Source organism: Echinops telfairi, unplaced genomic scaffold, assembly GCF_000313985.2.
Source record: "Echinops telfairi isolate 266 unplaced genomic scaffold, ASM31398v2 ScPeMD7_7469;HRSCAF=8507_1, whole genome shotgun sequence".
In the NCBI taxonomy this organism is placed as follows: Eukaryota; Metazoa; Chordata; class Mammalia; order Afrosoricida; family Tenrecidae; genus Echinops; species Echinops telfairi.
In genome coordinates, this window is record NW_022111373.1 from 4,679,289 (window position 1) to 4,700,883 (window position 21,595).

A 21,595-nucleotide genomic window follows, 5' to 3' on the forward strand; every position below is an offset into this window, starting at 1 on the left:
TGTGTCTGTGGGGATATTCTGGGCCTACATAGAAGGCCTAGCACCTGCCAGAATTCTGGTTTCTCTCCCACAGAGCTGTGGGAGCCATGTCGAAACCCAGAGCTTGTGGAAATGGCGGTGCTCCGGGCCTCTGTTGCCATCGGTATTGTGATGGCTGTTTCTTGGGGTCACCGGAGCCTGGGGTGGCTCTTGCTCCGTGACTGGTTTAGTGGTTGCCTCTGTGCCCTGGATATTGGCTGTGGAAAGTCAGTGTCTGCCCTTCCTTCAGACCAGAGGGTCCTTCCCCTGGGCAGTGCCCTTTCTCTGGCTCTCCCCACTCCCGCACCTCAGGCCGCAGGCAGGTATGGGTTGTTGTAAAGCGACTTGTGGGCAAAGGTGAAGCTGTTAGAAGAGTTAGAAAACATCGGCCTTGGACAAGGACTTCCTGTTTGCCAGGCACCTGCCGAGCGCAGCCCCTCCAGTAGGCAGCTCCCGGAATCCCCACACACCTGCTGCGCTTGGGAGCAAATGAGGGCTCAAAGAGCTTGAAGAAGGTGTCCAAGGTAACCCAATAGTTCCTGCACACCCCTTACTGGGCTTAAGCGTTATCGATGAAAACGGGACTGGACCCCCGGAGCACGCAGTCCATATTGCACTTCTGTGCAGTCTTGAGTCAGCCTGCAGTCCACTCAGAAGGATCCGGGACCTGCCCACCTCCCAGGCTGGCTCCTGCCTCCCGGGAAACATGGACTCCTGGGAGGGGAAGGCTTTAAGGTAGTTACAACCGGTCCTGCAAAGGCCAGAGGCGTTGCTGTGGCCTGCTGGGACAGGGAGGAGAGGGAGCCTGCAGAGCATGGGTCTTGGGGACCGACAGATGTGTGTAGGTGGGAGGGAAGCAGGCCAGGAGGTAGTTGTGAGCGGCAGAGGTGGTGGTGGGTGGAAGGGCAGGGCAGTGTGGTCATAGCAACAGCAGGACACTCGGGACCCTAGGGGAGAAGCAGAGCACTGTGGGAGGACACACAGCGAGCCTCGCATCCAGGTGAGCGCTGCTCAGTCGGGCTGGGGGAGACCATATTGTCCGTTGTGCTGCTGCGGGGCTGGAGGTGAGACTGAGCCTTGAGCAGACTCTTCAGAGGCTTTGCTTAGGAAAATCCCCGGAGCAGCGAGCGGCTCTCAGCATTGGACGCCCACCTGGCGGACAGGGTGGGGTCTCTGTGGGGCCTTCCCCTCGTGCAACACACTCCGGTTGCACTACAACCACCAAGAGAGGCTAAAACGTTTCCTACCTCCAGACAGTTCTTGTGCAGAGCAGGATTGGGCCTACTGGGACAGGCCGTCCCTGAGGAAGGGCAGCAGTGTGCTGTCGGGGACACGCCCCGCCCCCCAGGGGACACCCCCCCTTCCCCCCCACACCCATGTTTGGTGTTTTCCTTCCGCTCACGGTGAAAAGATAGTAGGCGCACCCAGGACATTCAAATAGTGCAGAAGAGACTCCAGCAGAAAGTCTCCCTGGAGGAGTTCCCAGCTGCACACACACACACCCTGCTCTGCTCCTTGCCCCTCCCCTCAGAAGCCCATCTGGTGGGTGGCACCACATCGGGCGCTTCTAGGTGAGCTTCCCCTTTGCATTATGCTCTTCAGACCACTTCGCCACAGCAGGCATGTCTGGATTGCGCACCCCTTCCTGAGATGAATGAAGAATGCATGGCAGTGATTTGCCCTGGGAAAGCAAACATACGTATTAACCATTTCCTCGTAAATCCCTGAGGAGGACTTGAAAGCAAGTGACTCGGGTGGGGGTGGGGCAGGGGCCCCGCCCAGCTGCTAGCGCAGGTGGTGGGTCTTACCAGGTCCTGCTGGGCCTTCCCAGCACCCAAACCGGCCCAGGGCCAAGCTGCCGCGGCGGCTGACCACCCTGCTCTGCGCCTGTCGTGGCATACCCAGCTGAGCTCAGACAAAGGCCCAGACCTCTTCTCAAGGCAGAGACGCCCTGTGGGGCCGCCCTGGGTGCTGTGTTCCATCAAGGCAGCTCTGGCAGCACCGAGGTTAATCGGGTTCAAGTGCGTTTTTCAAACATGTGTAAACTGTTAAGTGTAACAGCAAGGAATAAACTATCGGGGGAGGAAGCACCAGGTTTTCTATAGCTTTCCTCCTCCTGGTTCTCAAATCAGTCTGTCCGTCCATCCATCCATCCATCCATCCATCCATCCATCCATCCATCCATCCAGTAGTAGAAACTGAAGATAAGAAGCTAGGTTTCTCCTTCCCTAGAAAGCGAGCCTGCCGGGGCTTTTGACCTGAAAAACAAGCCGTAGTGGTAATCTCAGGAATCAGGACGAAAACTGGTCATTCAGCCAATCCCTGCTCAGAGCGACTCCGTGAGTCAGAGTAGAACTTGGCTCTGTAGGGTTTCAAGGCTGTGACCTTTCAGAAGCAGGTCACCAGCCCTGCCCCCCGAGGGATTCGAATCCCCAGCCTTTACAGTGTCACCCCTGCAGGAATTCCCAGCCCCAGTCATAGTAGCTTATGTTTACAGAGTGCTGGCAGTGGCATAGTGGGGTACACGCGGGGCTGCTAGCTCTAGGTCAGCTGCTGGAACCCACCAGCGGAGCCCTGGGAATAAGACAGGCCTTCTACTCCTGTAAAGAGTTACAGCCTCAGAAGCCCACAGGGCCACTTCTCCCCTGCCGAATAAGGTCACAATGAGTCAGAAGTGACTGGATGGCAGAGAGGTGGCCGTAGCCGTTCTCACAAGCCAGTGTGGCCGTCTTGATGAATGGGTCACTTAAGCACAGATGTGTCTTGGCCAAGTGCCGCCAGCCTGGGCTCGCTGACCACAGCGCTGTCCATGGCTACTGCCCTCCACTGAAGATGTAGGCCGGGAGCGTACCAGGCCGGAGGTCTGGGGCTGGCCTGGACGAAGGAGGGGGCTTTGCTTCTGGGAGGGCACTCAAGCCCTGGGCTGGGTTAGGTGGAGGCCATGCTGGCCCGGAGTAGGTGGCCTTATTTGTTAGGGATCAGCGTACAATGACTTGCTTGTACTTTGAGACCCGGCTCTGCAGCCTGCCGTGGAGACTCCTGCTGCTGCGTTCCCCACTTCCTGGTTGCCTTTGTGGGGAAGGCAGGACTCCGTCCAGAGCATGCCTTCCGAGCCCTCCCGGCTCCTGCAGAAGGTGCTCTTTGGGGAAAGGGACACGTGTGGAGAAGCCCCTGGCTGGCTCATTCGTATACGATACCTTCTATCTTGCACATAAAATACTACCTGCAGTCGTGTTACAGGTGTTATTTTCTCCTCGGAGTCCCTGGTTTTTGTGAAGTGTCCCAGAGCTGGACAGATGGGAGAGCTTTTCTGGGGCCCATGAGAGAGACCCCGGAACTCTGGGTTGGTGGCTCAGCAGGCGTCAGCCCCTGCCACTCATCCCCTCGAAAGGTGGGCTGTGAGGAGGTGGATTGTGCGATGTGGCTGCAAACACTCCCGGCTCGGAGGGAATTGGAGGCGGCGGTGGTGTGGTCAGGACGCAGGAAATGCTCCGCAGTCACCTGCGATTGGGGTTGATTGGGTTAAGGCCTTCCGGAATGGTGTAAAGCGGTCCTGAACTCAATGAACCGCCGATGGGAGGATGATGAATGGAAAGGACCACAATAAACAGTTTCCTTGTCCTGTTGTTGGCTGTGTAGCAGATATCTGTTTTCTCCTCGGGATTACGTGAACATGTGCTTTTCTTTGATTTCTGGTTGTTATTTTCAATATTTCTTTGGTTAGATGAGATGCTTCAAACAGCCCTCTAAAAACCCCCGGCTCGTTCCTGGTGCAAGGCTTGTGTTTAGAGTTTGGCTTAGCCTCAGCATGTCACCTGTTAGCTGTTAGGAGTCTAATTCTGTAACCATGACTTCATCTCCCTAAAGGCAGATCGGCAAAATGCTTCAATACAGCAGAATGGTTTCGTTCCAGACGTATGGGGGGTGGGGAGACCCCAAGCCTTTGGTCTTTGGGTGAACTTGAAAAGTAGACCGGTGGAAGGGGTTCTCATTCAGACAGCTGTTCTATAGATAGCAGAGGCCAGGACTGGGGCCATCCCTCTGGGCTGTGGGGATCAAGTCAAGTGGCCCTGAAAAGAGCAGGTTCAATGAGTCTGGGGAGCACTTGGCCCAGGGGTGCATCTGTGGTGCTTGCTCCTCTGAGGAGAGAGGGAGGTGGCTCTGCTGGTCAGGCCACTCAGAACTGAGGAGCCAGCAGCTTCCCAGTCGCCCAAGACTGGCCCCAGCCAGGATTGGGAGCCAGACACCTTGGGTGTTTTGCAAATGAAACTTTAAAACAACAACAACAAAAAACAGCTAATAAGCTGGCCTTTGTCACTTGTCATTCAGCGTGCCCCCTCTGCAAGGTTTATCATGGGAGCCTTGTCATGCTCCAGGCCTCTCCAGAGCTGACCCCCAAGTGCTTGCCACTTCCACACCAGCCCAGCATTAGGGGCTGGCAGTAACAGAAATCAGACTGCCCTTGGCCAAGAAGCCCTGGCTGTAGGGAGTGGTGAGCCCCATTAGGGGTCCTCTTTCTTCTCCTCCTGATTGTTCTTTCCCCGGGTTCCTTACGGAGCTCGTTGCTGTGGTCACCACCTCCAGGGCTGTGCCTCCTGAGCACTCCCTCCGAGGGCAGTTTGCGTCTGTGGGTCGAGCCTTCCTGGCTCTCCTCGAAAGGCCTTCTCACCAAAGACAGCGACAGGCCTTGCTCGTGCTGTGGGCGCTGCGCCTCACCGGATCCTTCTCACCATGTCACCCTTTCTCCTAATGCGATCGCACATGCAATAGACTGACTGTTGTGCAAGCATCGCTTTTATCTGCACCGGGAAACCCAAACCACGGTGGACCTCACTTCTCTGCAGTAGGAGTCGATGCAGCTTGCCAAGGTGTGCCTGTGTGGGCGGACGTTTCAAAGAGCTGCTCAGAACTCCCTGCTGTGGCGTCGGTGCCGACGCATAGCCACCCTGGAAGGCAGGATGGAACTGCCCCAGGGCGTCTCTGAGACTCGTCCAACATGAATTAAATTCAGGAAAACCACTCTTGTATGAAGGCGCAGCCTCCATGCAAGCTGAGGCAATGGCCACAGCTTCAAACGAAACCACACTCCTCAGAGGACAGGGCAGACTCCCCCGAGGTTTCCGAGGCTGGACCTCTTTACAGGGGTAGGAAGCCTCCCTGGTTTAACTCAGGCAGTGCTCCTTTGCCGAGGCCCCGGGGTTCCTGTGGGGCTGGCTGGTCAGGTGATGTGGGGCCATCAGGCTGTCCGGGGCTGGAGCGGCCAGGGATGGAGGTCCAGCCCCGAGCCCGGATCTCCCTGGGTGCTCTGCCTCGGGAGGGAGCAGACACCATTGGCAAGGCCCAGAGTCATTGACTCAGAGAGCCGGATCGGGAAATCTCTGGTATCGCTGTGTGCCCTGCCCTAATTCCTGAGCAGTCAGTCACCCAACACGCCCACCTCACCCAACACTCCCTGGGGAGCAGGTGGGAAGTGTTGCCTCTTGCCCGATTGATTGCTGCCACTTTGTGTCCTATGAGGCAGGCAGCCCTCTTTTCCCAACTGCTGTTTCTAAAGCCCAGAGGAGGAGGAGGGGGAAAGGCAGGCCGGAATCCCTGTTCTGGGCTCCTGCTTTGGTCAGCGGCCAGAGTGGGACCCGCATCTTGCCAGGCTGTTGGGAAACGGCCTGCCCTCTGCCTGCTGCAGCGCAGGGAGGAGCCGGGTGCAGCCTGGGACTCCTTTCTCATAAAGGTGTGTCTCGGAGGTGCTCAGTCTTGTGTGTTGTCCCTGGACGGTGCGGTTGCTATGGTAACTATCCATCTGGAAGAAACGCTGCCAGTGTAAACCGCAGATAAAGCTCTCCTTCAGCGAGCTGAAGTGCGACTCCTGGCCCTTCTTTGTTATCCTGACTTGACATTGACATAGCACCCTCCCTGGGGGCAGGGCACCGAGGAGGCCTCCTTCTTGAGAGGCAGGGTGGGAAAGCGAGGGACAGGCATTATCTAGGTCTCAGCAGATCGGAGGTGCACTGATAGGCATCAAGGAGCTGGCACCCCCCACCCCAGCTCAGTCTCTGCACCCATCTCCCCAGACCCGGCACTGCCATGCCAGACCCGGCATCGCCACTTCCAGGTGGATCCAGTTTCGCGTCCTAGAAGCTGAAGGGGATTTGAAGTGAGTGATCACAGTGCTGGGAATTCCCCACGTGGAGAAACTGAGGCTGCTGAAGTTGTGCCACCCAGTGAAAGCTAGGGGAAAAGCTCTTGGGAGTCAGGTGAACTCCCCTAGGCCCTGCGGGGGCAGGTGTGCAGATGCTCGTCAAGAGGACTAACCTGTCACTTCACCACTTTATCTTCTTGTTGCCCGCACGCCCTGCCCCTCATTCGTGTCAGGGATGCACACACTCAGAGTTTAGGGGCCCTGTACTCCAAGGGTCTGCCTCCTTCACCACTACTTTCCATGTTAAAAAAAAAGCTGGGGTAGCCCTGCAGAAAATGAAAAGGTGCTCTCAACCCCCTCCTCCACCGGCTGCTAGGCCTTCTCATGGGGAACCTGTCGCCCACACCCTGGGCAGGAAGAGGAGGCTCCTCTGCTTCCTGAACAAAACACTAAGAACTGCCATTTCAAACAGATTTCTTACCCAAAAGTGTGGGCTTGCACTTAGCAGAGCAGGTCTCCACTGATGGGGCTAGGTGTGTTCCTGTTGTCTCTGCCTGTCTATAAGCAGTTCATGTTCTGCTGGTCTGTCTGTCTGAAACGAGCAGGTGAAGCATTCTTAAGCACATCCTAGCAAAGCCTGCTGTTGCACGAGGGAGCTTGCAAAAGTTCATGGAAAAATAGAACTGAAAGGCAATGGAGTTTTTTTTCCCATGGACTTTTGTTGTTCCTCCTTGTAAACAAAGAGTCTTATGCTTCCCTGTGGCCTCAGAGTGGCAGGAGAGGCGGCAGTGTGTCCTGCTCCCTCCTGCAGCATGGGTTCCCAAACCCAGGACAGCTGTGGACACCCTGGGGCTCAGACTCTTGCTCTGGGGCCCGGGCCACAGCTGTGTGGTATGCTGCTTGCTTTGAGAATGTGGGCTGGTCAGGCAGCATCCGGGGTCTGTTTGTCCCTGCACAGTTCTCTCTCAGGAAGAGACGGTGTGTCCTGATGGGCATTGGGGCACACAACCAGGACCAGTCAGTGATCGCATTCATGACTTGGGAAGGCCTCTTCCCAACCACAGCTCACCTGAACGGTTCTGCGCTGGGGCAGGGCCAGCCCTGCGGAGGCAGTTAGGTGAAGAAGCAGGAGCCCCTATCCTTACCTGCCCCATTGAAATACTGTTTCACTTTCCTCTCACTTGGGCCTCACTCAGTGCCCTCCAACGTGGATGACCTTGTGTCCTCTGAGCCCCAGCAAGTATAGTCCTGCTGTGGGCTCCCTGCTGGTCCGGGCACCTGGTGCGTGAGGGCGGGGTCTTATGTGTCATTCAAACCAAACCCCAAGCCCACCACTGTCAAATCCATTCTGACTCTGCAGAGTAGCACTGCCCCTAGGGAGTCCCAGACTACACGTTGTCCTGGAAGCCGATGGTCATATCTTCTTCCTGTGCCCTGCGTGGCTGAGGGCTTAACCTCTGGGAACTGCGTGCGTTAGCAGGTGATGGTAGCTGAGTCAATGAATCCCTGCGTTGGCACTGTGGAGTCATCATGGCTCAGTGCGGGGCTGCTAATCTCAAGGTGGGGGGTCGGAAACCCCCCCCCCCCCCCCATCAGCTCCCTGAGAGCCTGCCCTGGCCATCTGCTCCTGAGCAGACTGCAGCCCAGGAAACCCTGTAGGTACTTCTCCTGTCACAGGGGCTGGCTGTACACGACAGGAACTGGCCAACAGCTTACATTGGACTGAGGAGGGGAAGCCTGCTGTCTGACGCACACAGCACCCGGCCCTGCCAGTAGGAGAGTCTGCAGGGCCAGCTCTGATGCACACAGCAGTTGCTGCATTGGGTCCAGCTGTTCGTAGCTTCATAGCTGCTTCAGAATGTAGGCCAGGGCACTTCGTGAATCTCAGATCCCTGACTCTTAGGTCGCCAACAGGTTCTTCTTTGTTATTGCATATTGATTTCTCTGCTGGAGGAACCTAATATTTACAACATAAAATAAAGCCAAATAACCAACAAAACAAACAGACCCTAAACTCAATGCCATGGAGAGTCAATTCTGATTCAAGGGTACCCTATAGAACAGGTTAGAACTGCCCCTATGGGTTTCCGAGATGGTAGCGCTTTTTCTTGTTTCTTTTTAACGCTAGAACATATTCTTTTCCCTTGTACTTATTGTTATTCATGTGTTTTTTTTTTCTTATTGTGGCAAAAATATACAAAACAAAAGCCTCATCTTTGTCCTGCGGAGGCTGGTGGTTTCGAACTGCTGACCTGTGGTTGGCAGCATGGCCACGATGCCACCAGGGCTCCCACAACATAATGCAGAACAGGGTAAACGCTTTTGGCCCAACAGGAAAGGCATCACAGACAGGCATCTGGCACAGATCCCTTGCAGGAACAGGCCTTCAAGCCTGTAAGCCCGTGACCCATTGCTCAGAATGCCACACTTAGGACCACACTGTGGGGCACGTTTTGCCCAGGACTCTGCAGAGCTGGCCCTGGTGACATCTGCAAGCAGCCCTGTTCTTGGAGACTGCAATCTAGCCTCAAGTCTCAGCTGGGCCATTTGCTTCATGGCCTCCTTTCCTCCTTCAGCCTCAGTCTCTCCATCTCCAAAATCAAGGGGCTGGACCCATGGGTGTCTTGGATCTGTTCTGATTCAACTCTGTTACCCAGCACCTCTGTGATTCAGCCCAGGGAACTGCCATAAGCACCCATGTACCGCTTCCCACTAGGCTGATTTGTGAACCGTCCCCAGAGCCACCAGGATGTGTGTGTCCCCTATGTTCTCACGGGACCATATCTTGCTCTCCTTACAGCGGAGATCCTAGAGCTGGCTGGCAATGCGGCAAGAGACAACAAGAAGGGCCGGGTCACCCCGCGGCACATCCTGCTGGCAGTGGCCAATGACGAAGAGCTGAATCAGGTATGCGTCCTCCCATCCACCTATCTGTCTGCCCAGAGAGGTTGGTGTTTGGTTGACTACCAAAGGTGGAAGCCAGACTTGGGACTTCCCAGGCCCCAAATTATGGTAGTTTTACCTCAAGACTTGGGGTTATGTGTATATGGGGAGAAACTAGGTATTTGGCTCTTCCTGGAGGAAAGATGTTACCTAAACTCTATGTGAGTGAGCGTTCCACAAACTTGATCCTTCTGCAGTGAGCCTGGGGCGCCCCAGCACCCCATGGCTGCCCTGGAGAAAGGAGCTGGTGCCACCAAAAGCAAGCCTGTGGGTGGGCAGGGCTGGCTTCTTGAAGGTCAGGTCCCACTCACCATCGGCTCCCTTGGCTTTCTCACCAGCTGCTGAAGGGAGTCACCATAGCCAGTGGGGGGGTGTTGCCAAACATCCACCCCGAGCTGCTAGCCAAGAAGCGAGGATCCAAAGGGAAATTGGAAGCCATCATCACGCCACCTCCAGCCAAAAAGGCCAAGTCTCCATCCCAGAAGAAACCCGTGTCTAAGAAAGCAGGAGGCAAAAAGGGGGCCCGGAAATCCAAGGTACGTGGTGAACAGGGGCGTGTGGAGCAGGGCTGGGAGGAATGTCTAGAAGGGATCAGGCAGGGTCCCCTGCTGACGGAGGAGGCGTCTAGAGGAGAGGTAGGTATGGGAGCTGGTGACCTAGGTTAGTCCAGCTCAAGTGGCCAGAATCGGCAGAGAGTCCTCGTGTGCACACAGTTGGAAGACTGGCATCCTGAAGGCCAGGAGAAAGGGCAGGCACTGGGGGCCGGGGAGGGCACTGTGGCAGATAGCCCTAGGCTGGGAAGACCCACGCCTGGCCTTCTAGGGAGATGCACGAATTGTGGGAAGGACCTGTGTGTATGGGAGCGTCCCTGTGCTGAGGAACAGCCCTCCAGCCCTGCCCAGAGGCACTGGCTGCCCACTGGCTTTGAGTTGCCATGACTACGTGGCCCCTTGGAGCATGTTTCAGCAGAGCTGGCCTAGGCAGTCTACGATGTTGAAAGGTCGCCTCTATCGATTGAGGAGAACAGGTATATTCTTCAGGCTCCGCTTGCTGGGCTCTGTTGGGTCCACAGATTAGGTTCTGGTCTATTTTGTGGTTGATGAAACTCAGCACTGTGACCTTGGGTCATCCTGTCTGGAGAAGGCCAGCCACTCCTGGGTCCTGTCCCTTAAGCATGGGGAGCAGCAAGCAGCCCACTCAGCAGGCCCAGGCCTGGGGGTGGGCAGTTGTCCTCACCTGTCTGAGCATGAGCTGATGACGACAAGGCAACAGGAACACGGTTTCTCTGCTCCTCCCGTGCTGGTCTCTAGCCCATCAGCTGTCCACAGCGCCTTTAGGCCACATGAACAAACAAGGGCTGGCCCCGTGATGGCCCGGTCTCAGTCTTAGTAAAACGCCCCCAACGTGTCCTGCTGCTGGCCTGCTGCAAAAGGTGACCTCCCTCATGTCTAGGAAACCACTCTGCTGTCCTGGGAAATTCCTTACAGGATCGAGTAATCTGGGTCGTGAGGTTCTTGCTAACGGGAGCCCACAGCCTCTCATCAGGACCTGAAGAGGGAGCATGGACCAGACTCAGCAGGCCCTTTGCCTGCTCCCCTCTGCCAGAGGGCTCCCAAGGCCAGGCCCGCCTCAGGCCAGCTGCTCCTCTTCCCCCAACCCCCTGCTCCCCATAGGGGAGCCCTACTTTTCCCCTGACCCTCTTCTCCCCACCACACTCGTTGGGGCCCTTTCTCTGAGTTGAAAACAGCGGGATTCCTTTGCCTTCTGGGTGCAAACAAACATGTCTCTAAAAGAACAGCTGAAATCCCCTTCTACCTAAAAGCACCCCCAGCTTCGTGTGGGGAAACCCGGTGCTGAGGAACCCCTGCCAGTTATGTCCAGACGACCACCCTCCACAGAGCTCACCAGCCCACTCCCTTCCTCACCCCCGCTAGCTGTAAAATGAGCAGTTTGAGCAGTTTCTTCTCCCCTTTCAGCATTTGCCATGGGGGAAGAGGGCGGCGCAGGAAGGCTGTGAGACCCTTTTTTAAATGTGAAAAAAGATGCCAAAGCCATCAGTTCTTGAAAATGGGCCTGTGGGACATGGCTGCCTGCAGGGGGGCCTCTGCTCCCAGTGCTGGGGACCAGCTGGGGCAGGGTGACTGGCCTGGCTCAGCCCCTGCTCTGGCCTGGGCCTGGGCTGCTGCCCTCCTTCAAGCAGACCCCCGTCTGCTCGGCAGACCTCGTTTGAACCTTTCTTGTCCCCTGTTTCCTCTGGCCTGCCCCTAGTAGTTTTGCCTCCCTGAACTTTCCAACTTACCAGACAGCAGGAATTCTTTTTCATTCGTTTTGGACTTGACATATAGGTGATTTTGTGTGTGCGTGCGTGGAGCTCCTAGTAGTTATATGTGGAACTTGGGGTTTCTAATAACCATATGCCAATAACCACTCCAACTCTCAACTTTTCCCTTGATTACAAAAGCAGGGGTCTGTTCTGCTGGTCTGGTTTTCTTCCGCACAATAAAGCACATTGTCTGCTTACTGTACCAGTATTTGGCGAACATTAAACCCTGGGGGGAGCTGAAATTGGAACCGTGAACAGCTAATTTTCAAAACATTTGTTTAATGTAAATTGTGGTGTCAGCTCCCAGAAACAGCGGAGAAGCCTGCGTCTCCAGGGCTGCGTGGCGTGTGCTTTCCGGGGGCGTGCCCAGAGAGCCTTCCTCACATGCTCAAGCACTTGGAGGGAAAGGGAGTTGGTATTTTTCAAGTGTCAACACTTGAATTCCAAATCATAATTTCCCCCAATTCTATGTAATCTGAAGGTTTTGAAACTCTCCAGTTGTGACAGCTGAGTCAGCTTGCAGTGGGAATGGTTAGAGGAGGCTATGGAACCCGGAGCCCAGAGCCCTGGCCAGGGCCCTTGGGCTCCTCCTTCCTACTTGGGTGGCTTCAGGCAAGTCTGTTTTCCAGCTCTGTGCCTTAGTCTCCCCTCCCCCCTTAAAGGGATGGGGTCCATTACAGTTTTCAAACCATTGTCTCTCCAGGGCTGTGTGCACCGAGCGTTATTACACAGGGCGCATGATTAGACAGTACAAAAGAATTTGTGCTAAAACAGCAGCCCACCCTCCCTACACTTCCCCTGGGGCATTCTCTGTACTTCCGTTGGGGGTATGTAGCTTTTCGTGCATATCAAATCCTATGTTACGCAGATTCTTCCCCCACTTCACCTGCTTTGATATTTCAAAATAGCACATGCCACATTATGTACTGGCTTCACAGCAAAGCATTGTGGTTGAGGGTTCAAGCTCCAGGGTTCACGCACCTGGCTGGTATTTCACTTCTACATTTGCTAGGTCTGGATGATCTTAGTAAGCTGCTTAGCTTCTCTGGCGCCCCATCCTTATCTGCACAACCACCGTATAGCAGAGGGTGGCTGGGCGGCTGGCAGGAGAGTTGGTGTAAAGTCCTTAGACCAGTGTCTGGCCCAAGAACGCTAACTGCCGCTCTTCCTCTCGTCAGTTTCCCCGCCGTGCCCTGGTGTTTCCCGGGGTGGCCGGAGTTACCAGTATCACACGTCGTGTCATGTGGTGTAGTCTCGTCCTCTGCAAAGGAGGTGTAGAGTGTTTTTCTAGTATTTGCTGTGACAGACCCTGCCAGAGTGATCCACCTGCCCTTGTGATGCGGGCCTCTGTGTCCACGTACCAGTATGCCTACAGGATACGTGCCTCACAGTGACCTTACCAAGGCGGAGGACATAGCTTCTCTAATTTTGAAGGCTATTGCTCTCTTTCTTTTTACAGTTTTATTGGCACGTAACCCACATATCGTACAATTCAATCATTCAATTTTATCAAGAAGAATTGTACAATTATTACCACAATCAATTTCAGAACGTGCCCACCCCCCCATGATTAAATTATCTTTAAAATTAGTTGTGCAATCACATTCAGTTCTAGTGTGCGGCCCTCCCCCTCCTGCCTTCATTGTTGATTCCCGAAATCCCCCTCCCTCCCCATCTCCCTCCACCCCTCCAGCCACACCTGATCAACCCTTGCATTGGTTAGTATCTCCGTGCGTGCACTCCTTCTGTGCTTTGCAAACTGGTAGACCCAACAGAAACAATAAAGAGCAAAACCAGGATAAAGTGGTAGGGAAAAAACAGTCGTATAAAGCTAAAAATACACACAATGAGTAGGAAAGAAAAGACCACCATCCGTATTTTAAAAGCCAGGGAAGAAATTTTTGTCGCGGAACAAGCAAGAGATCCTTGCACCAGAACAAATTCAGGTCAGGTCTAGCAGTAGATCTCAACCTGTGGGTCGCGACCCCCTTGGGGGTCAAACGACTCTTTCCTAATACATCCTGCATATCAGATATTTACGTTATGATTCATAACAGTAGTAAAATTACACTTATGAAGTAGCAACGAAAATAATTTTATGGTTGTGGGTCACCACCACATGAGGAAGTGTTAAAGGGTCGAGGCATTAGGAAGGTTGAGGACCACTGGTCTAGAAGACCATCAACTGACCAAGTATCAAGTGTGATTGAGCTTAATCAGGATCGCAATCACCTATGTTTGATAGCAAGGCTGGTGTAGAAGGACGACTGCACAGCAGAAGGAGACGCTGCCTGGTCCTGCACTGTCCTCCCAGGTGTTGAGAGTAGGTGCTAGGGCAGAGTTAACGTGGATGAAAAGGCATAGTGTGATGCGGTGGGCAGGTGAGGCGTCCCTGGTAAGGTGACGTTTGAATAGAGACCTGAAAGGGTGGTCGGCTTCCAGTCCTACGTGAGTGAGAGAAAAGAGCTCCTGGCAGAGAGGCCTGGGGCACGGGCGTGCTGGGCCCTCCCAGCAGGGCATTTAACTGTCCACCATTCCCGTCTCAGGAAAATAAGAACTGCTGAAATCTTCCCTTCTCAGAATGCTTACTTAGGATTATGTTTTGACGATCCCTGAGAAGAGAATTTTTGTCAAAAATGGGTGTAAAAAACGATTTCACCTTAGGATTTTTCTAACACCAACCCTACTGCACCCCACAAGAAAATCCAGTGGAAACACTCTTGTTTCTCACCGCCTGGCAAACATCACTGAGGCCATTGTTGGCCAAGGACCTCTCTCTCTTATGAGAAATATTTCCACTGAAAATCAAGTGATTAATGTTTTGGTAAGTGATTGGTTCTTTTGAAAAGCTGCCATCCTTACAAAACTTTGCTGGCCTTTTAATGAAATTTCAAGTAGTTCAAACAGCAGAGCCAAGAGACCAGGTGCAGTTAAACTTGGGTTAATGGCTTCAGATAAGCCTTCTGGGAACTCAGTGCTACAGATTCCTCTGTGGTTGCTGGCTGGCTGTGACCTCACTGTTTCCTACCCTCAGACGACTCTGGATGCGCAGGAGAACACTGGAGTGTGCGAGTCGAGTCGTAAAAGGAATTTTGAGGTTGCCTGTTTCCTCTATTTTGCATCCAACGAAAAGATTCTCGCTATCAGTGTTTCGTGAAGGAAAGGACATTAGCTAGGGACATACTTTCTTTCTTTTTTTTTTTTTTTAGGGACATACTTTCAAAGCATAATGACTGTGTCCTTTTTCTTACACTAGTGGTTCTCAACCTTCCTAATGCTGCTACCCTTTCATACAGTTCCTCAGGTCGTGGTAACCCCCCTCGTAACTGTCATTTTGCTTCTGTTATGAATCGGGGGACCCTTGTGAAAGGGTTATTTGACCCCCAAAGGGGTCGCGACCCACAGATTGAGAACCACTGCCTTTAAACCCTGTTGTTTCATATGCAAAAGGAAATCTCTGTATTTAAAACCTTCATATTTACAAATAAAATATTTCATGTTTAAAATCCATATTTGCAAACAAATATTTCATCACTCATTTAAATATATCCCATAAATCTAAATTTTCTGATGATTTGATAGACTATCGCTCATTCTTTTGAGCTCATTTAAAATCCACAAACACAATGTGTACAAAATGTCGAATGTAAAACTGATGATCTGCTCTGTGAACCTGCACCTAGGGTGCAATAAAAAGTTTTTTAAAATAATAAAATCTGCAAATAAGCTCATTTGTAATAGCGGAAAAGGTTGTATTTTTTCTTTCTCAAACCTTTGTTTTCCTGTTATGTGCCACATGACTTGTCATAATGCAGCACATTTTTGTGTTCATAGCATTTTATTGATCTTTGCAATAAAATAATATATAAATTTTGGGGGGGCAAATTATGAGCAAATGTTAGGAATTCTGTAGGATTGGATCATGATCATATTTAGTAATAATATGCATTTGGTCAAATTGACCAATGCTTTATAAATTTTGACAATTTTTAAGGAGAAAGTAAAATTTTATTCAATATCCACGTTTTGTAATAGTTTGGATGGAAACAGGCTGTCTTTTTGGCCAATTAGCTGTTATATCTTTAAATGAATATTATTTGAATGAGCCAAAGTCAGCATCTTTTTACATACACATAGATATAAGTGCCTAGAAAATCTTGTTAGCATAAAAATATAAGTGGAAATGCAAGAGATTTGTTCTAGAACCATCACTCAGTCTTCTGAACTCTGGGTCCTGTGCCAACAATTACATAGCTGTTCACCATCAAGCCGGCCCTTTCTAAAATAAATGTTTTGTTTGAGGATAGTTTCAGACTTATGGAGAAGTTGCAAAAACAGTGCAGAGAATTCTTGAATTTCCCTCATCCATTTTTCTCCATTGTTAAGTGCTTAAAACCACAGTACATTTGTCGCAATTAGGAAACCGACACTGGTTTGCTACTATGTGAACTCCCTCCGTCTGTTTTTTATGTCCTGTCAGCTGTTAACACAATTGGGTACTTCTTCTGTTTGGGTGAAATAAAGAATCGGAAACATCTGACACACAAAAGGATTTTTAAAAAAATTTAAATCCAGCCTTTTCCTCTCTCCGTTCCTGGGAAGCCTATCAGAAAAGATTGTATTCAAACTTATCATGTTATCATGGATTCTGCCTGTCCCTTCTCAGAGAGCCCCTGGTTAAACCAGATACCATCAAAGTATCCGAAAAATAAAAGCGACAATTTTAATCTATTTCTGCCAGTATAGCATTTCTTGGAAAAATACTTTTTTAGAAACAGTTATCTTTTATATCCAAACCTTGGAGCTTCAGACTTCGCTCCTTTAATTTGGGGGAAATGCTAATCAAATAACTGACCAGTCAAAACACCCCTGCTGTTAATTTAGCCTCGTTTCCAACTGAAAATCTTCACCGGTACGTGGGTTGGGATCCTGGGACATGGAGTGCAGGGGCCGGACCCTGAGTCTGTGCCCGGAGAAAGGAAGGCTTGGCCACATCGATTCTTTCTCAGCCCACTTTCTTGACTTGCTTCCATGGGCTCCTCTCTCCGGGGTCATGTACTTTGTTCTTCTTTATTTAGAGAAATAACTTACTGTGTTTTCAGCGAGGGTCTACACACAGCAGGGTGTGCGCACATCGCTCTGACATGGGTGACAGTCTTCAGGGCACACGCACATTCTCAGGACTCCGCTCGGCTCGTGGTGCGTCCACACACCTCGTCCCTGCCCTGCGCATTCTCGCCTTGGTTTCAAGTTGGGTCTCGGTTTGGTGATGTTGTAGGGTTGCATGGTTTTTGTGGGTGCTGTCATTGTCTGGTGCACCAATATGTTATCTGTAAGGTGGCCTCAGAGGTTCAAGGTTTGAAGAGGATTTCAGGGTAGAAGTCTCAGGAATCTGCTCGTCTCAGCCAGTCCCCGTGCAAGTCAGTTTTGGGTTTGGTTTTGTTTTTAACCGTTTTATTGGCATATAATTCACATGTCATCCAATTCAGTAATTCACTCACATCAAAAAGAGTCATACAATCATCACCACAATCAGTTTTAAGCCATTTTCTTCATTCTTGTCCTCATCATTATTCGCTCCCCATTTCCCCCCACCCTCCTGTCCCCTCAGCTCATCCCCAAGGAACAACTAACCCAGCTACTATCTCTATAGATCGACCTATCCTAAATTTCATATACAGAAAAACATTTGTTTTGTTGTTGTTCATTTGTTCTTGAAGTAATTTGTGGTTCTGCTTCACCTGTTTCTCCCGTTCTATCGGACCTGTCTGTTGTGGCCCTGAACAGAATGGTAGTAGGTAGTCAGGGGTGGTTGGCACCACCTAGTTTTCCTGGTCTCACAGTAGGTAGAGGTCGAGACGGTGGCTGCTCATCTAGACGGTTTGCCTTGTAGGTGAGTTTCTCCATTGAGTCTTCTCTTTCCTTCTTTCTCTGTTGTGGTAAGGTACAGACCACTAGTTGTATCTGAGATGGCCCCTCGCAGGGTAATAATTAGTGGAAGGGGAAAGGTTAGACCTTTAAATAGCATCTTCTCTTGTTTCCATGGCACTCACTCTACAACATATCTGAATGCCGACAGTCCCCAGTGAACCACATTAACCCTACCTGCATGAGTCCGGGTGGACTAGAGAAACAAATCCAGAGACACTCACATGTGGATAAGAAAGAGCTTTAGATACAAGAGCAGTTGAATCTTGAGAAAACAGCCCAGCCCAGTCCAGATCAAGTCCGTAAGTCCGATACTAGCCCATATGTGTGATATCAATCTATAAATGCCTCTTCAGACTCATGTAACACATGCAATGACGCCAAATTCAAGATCACAGGCCAGTGGGTGTGGATCCAGTGGTGGTGTAAGCATCTCAGCGCTGGCAGGGGTCTCCACGTGGCTTATTTGCTCCCAGGGTTCTGGTTGCATCAGGGTAGGTCCATGTGGATTCTCCTCAGGGATGTCTCGCAGGGAGTGAGTAGATAGATAGATAAGATAGATTAGATAGAAAGTCTCCCTCCAAGGAGGAAATCCAGGAGTTCCCAGAATCCTCAGGAGAAGGCCATGCCCACACAGAGGCCTCATTGGCTGTGATCTGATTGACAGTACTTCACCCTTTCACTCTTTATCCTCAAATTGACACCAGATTATGTATCTACCGCAGTGCATAATAAAAGTTTTGCCTTTCCCAGAAATATACGAAAGACAAAGAAAGGCGGGAAGCCAGGGCAGTGCACCCTCCTGCACACCGGGCAGTGGGAGAGGCTCTCTGAAAAGTGCGCCGTGCGCCACGAAGTCCTGACCACAGCCTTAGACCGTCCTTGTTTGTTGCTGCTGAGTCCGTTCCAGCTCCTGCAACCCTTCTACCAGAGCAGAACAGCTCTGTGGTTGCTGTCCTAGTGAGTTTGCCGTTCCTTTTGTATGCAACTTGTGCTGTGACCTGGATCGTGCTGTGACCTGGATCGCTGTCCCCGCAGTGTGTCAGTGCCCTTCCCATTTCCACCCCTCCCGGGTCCTGGCCCCTCCTGGCTTTCTCGTCTTTGCTTCGGGGCAGAGGTTGCGTGCTTGACATGTGTAGTGGGTTGTTCTCAGAGTCACTGTTTATTTTATAGGCCAGCCTCTTTGGCTGAAAGGTGACCTCTGGGAGTGGCTTTAGTTCCAGGTTAAAAAGATATTTTCGGGCAGTAATCTCGGGGTGTCCCTCTAGTTTCTAGCAGTTTCGTTCTGTCTTGTCTTTTTGAAAAATAAATGTTTTTTTTAAAAACATTTTATTAGGGGCTCATAGAACTCTTATCACAATCCATACACACATCAATTGTGTAAAGCGCATTTGTACTTCATTCTCAAAACATTTTCTCTCCACTTAAACCCCCGACATTAGGTCCTCATTTCCCCCCTCCCTCCCTGCTCCCCCCTCCCTCATGAGCCCTTGATAGTTTATAAATTGTTATTTTGTCATATCTTGCCCTGCCCGGCATCTCCCCTCACCCACTTTTCTGTTGTCCGTCCCCCAGGGAGAAGGTCACATATAGTCCCTTGTAATCGATTCCCTCCTTCCTACCCACTCTCCCTCCACCCTCCCTGTTTCGCCACTCACACCACTGGTCCTGTAGGGATCATCCACCCTGGATTCCCTGGATTCTCAGCTCCCATCTGTACCAGTGTACATCCTCTGGTCTAGCCAGACTTGCAAGGTCGAATTCAGTCATGGTCATAAATGTAAGTTTTGTTCTACATTTTCCTCCTGTGCTGAGACCTTCCGTCACATCTCTGGTCAGAGCTGATGGTATCTGTAGCTGGGCACCATCCTGTTCTTCTGGTCTCAGGCTAAGGAAAACTGTAGTTCCTGTGAGCCATCAGTCCTGTCCAATAGTTGTTTCTTAAGTCTGGTGTATTTCACTGCCCCGTGCTTCAGAAGGGACGAGATCAATGACTGTATCGTAATGGCTGCTCACAAGCTTTTAAGACCCCAGGCGCTACTCCCCAAATTGGGATGTAGATCACTCTCTTGCTCGGGGACCTGGATGTCCCCCAAGACTCAGGTACTTAGCCTGTAAACCCAGCGGCACAGCCCCACAATGTGTCTGCTGAACATTGCATGGGGCTTTCCTGACTAATCCTAACCGTGCTGGGTGGGTTTGAACTGCCACTCTGTAGGTCAGTAGCTGAGTACTTAACCATTGAGTTACCTAGGACATTTTAAGACAGGTCTATTTTAATACAACAGGAAGTTGGAAACCCAGAAATTATTTATTACTCTCAATACCCACACCCCATGGTCCTGGAAGGCCTTTGGGAGCCCCCCTCCCCCACTTGTACTTTAGTCAAAATGGAACTGGGGAGGTGGCCAAAGAGCATCTCTGATCTCTGCCTTCTGGGGGTCCCCAGGAAGACAGCCAGACTCCCCAGCTGTCACCGCCTGGGTTCTTCTCCAGGACTGGTTGTAGTGCAGAACAAGGGAAGAGAGGTGGAGCTCCCGGATGAGGGCGGCTGTGGTCCTTGCTCTGCTTCTTGGCGTTTCAAGAAAGTAATGACCCCAAAGTACTTTTGTTTATTTCCACTGAAACATGGATATTTTCCCCAGGAAGCATACAGACTTGAAGATCCCTAATGAAAGCATATTTACATAGTCTGAACGTAGACAAATGTTTCCATTTTAAATCGTCACATAAAAGTGAAGTTTGGCCTCCGAGTGACTTTTTCTCTCTCTGAACTTTTCCTTTTAATTGGACGAAGGCGTACAGAACAGACTAGCTTCCCATTCAGCAGCTCATGCACATTTGGCTTCCTGTCCTGGATCGCAGTCCCCACAGTGCCATCAGCTATCTCGCTGCTTCCGCTTCCTTTTCCGGTTCCTCCTCCTTCCTTAACCCTCCTCAACTCTGCCCTCGGGTAAGCACTGCCGTTTTGATCTCAAACGACTGCTGAATGTTAGCCCCCTTGGAGCTGTGTGTTGGCTGGAAAGTGAGTCACTGGGTGAGTTCATTTCCACACCTAACGGGCAACAAGGGCTGCCATCGTCTTGGAGCTTCTACCAATCGTCTGACCAGTGGACATTTTTGCATGTGATTTTGAGTTTTGTTGCACATTCCTCTCCAGGGCCTTTAAATGTGATCCTTTTCAAGGTAGCCATTAGGAGTCACCAGGCACCATCTATTTCTGATGGTCTTGAGGTAGTGGAGGCTGATGCTCACTCGGTCCGTTGTCATTGGACTAATTGTTCCCATGCGTCTCCCATTGTCTTTCCTCTTCCCCAGGCTGGGAGAGACCTATAGTTGTACCTAGATGGCCACTGGCGAGTTTTTATAAGCCCAGTTGCTACTCACCCAAGGAGAAAATAGAACATTGTCTTTGTGGACTGTCAATGGCAATTGACCATGGTGTCCACTGAGACTGTGCTCTGAGCCTCCAGGCCCAGGGCTCATTCCCTCAAGGTGTTTAGCTCTGTCTAGGAAGTTTTCGTAACTTTGCCCTCTGTGCTCCAGCAACATTCATAGATGTAGTTTCAGCAAAGGTAAATGGACAGACACACAAACAGATCTTCTGTCAAATCTCCCATTTCCATGGAAATAAGATAGTGTCTTATATTAATTTTTGCTCCCAAAGATGCTCTGGGTCTTATTTTCAGGGGATGTCTTAATCTTCCATGAAGAAGAATACGGTACACATTTATTGTTGAACAACAAAAAAGGAAATGTATTACCTGTATATAGTACGGTAGTAGTTGTCATCACAAACCAGCATAACCAGACAAACTGAATCCTACAGTGTCAAGAATTCCTTGTTACTACCATTATTTCCATGAACAACAAGCTATGGTACAGTTACTCGCACTTCCTGACTGCTCCGGCTGCGCTGCGGCCAACAGTGAGCTGCGCGGTGGTGCCTGCCGCTACAGTCCAGAGTCCAGAGTTATGGTAGCTTCGGCGGAGGGCTTATTTTGGGGGAGGTCTTATTTTCTGGGGATGCCTTATATTTCAACGAGAGGCAAAACTGTAAGTAGGTTTTATTTGGGGGAGATGTCTTACTTTCGGGGAAACAGGGTATGTCCAAATATTGAAGCGATCTGATTTCACTTCTTCCAGAACAAATTCTTTCACTAGCACCATAACCAAAGGTTTATTTCTTCTCTCTTCCTTTATGTCTTATTCAGCTCCCCTGTTCAAATTAGGTGATTGAAAATACC

General features: G+C 51.1%; 1 protein-coding gene across 4 annotated transcripts in view; it reads left to right on the forward strand.

Annotated features, from left to right (window-relative positions):
- Positions 1 to 21,595, forward strand: part of LOC101659557 (core histone macro-H2A.1) — a 63,989-nt gene that overhangs the window by 16,811 nt on the left and 25,583 nt on the right. For all 4 annotated transcript variants that reach the window (XM_004696622.2, XM_004696624.2, XM_004696623.2 and 1 more), the window contains exons 2-3: positions 8,955 to 9,061; positions 9,436 to 9,633. In XM_004696622.2, coding sequence (XP_004696679.1) covers positions 8,955 to 9,061; positions 9,436 to 9,633 — 305 coding nt within the window. The remainder of the gene's footprint in view (positions 1 to 8,954; positions 9,062 to 9,435; positions 9,634 to 21,595) is intronic.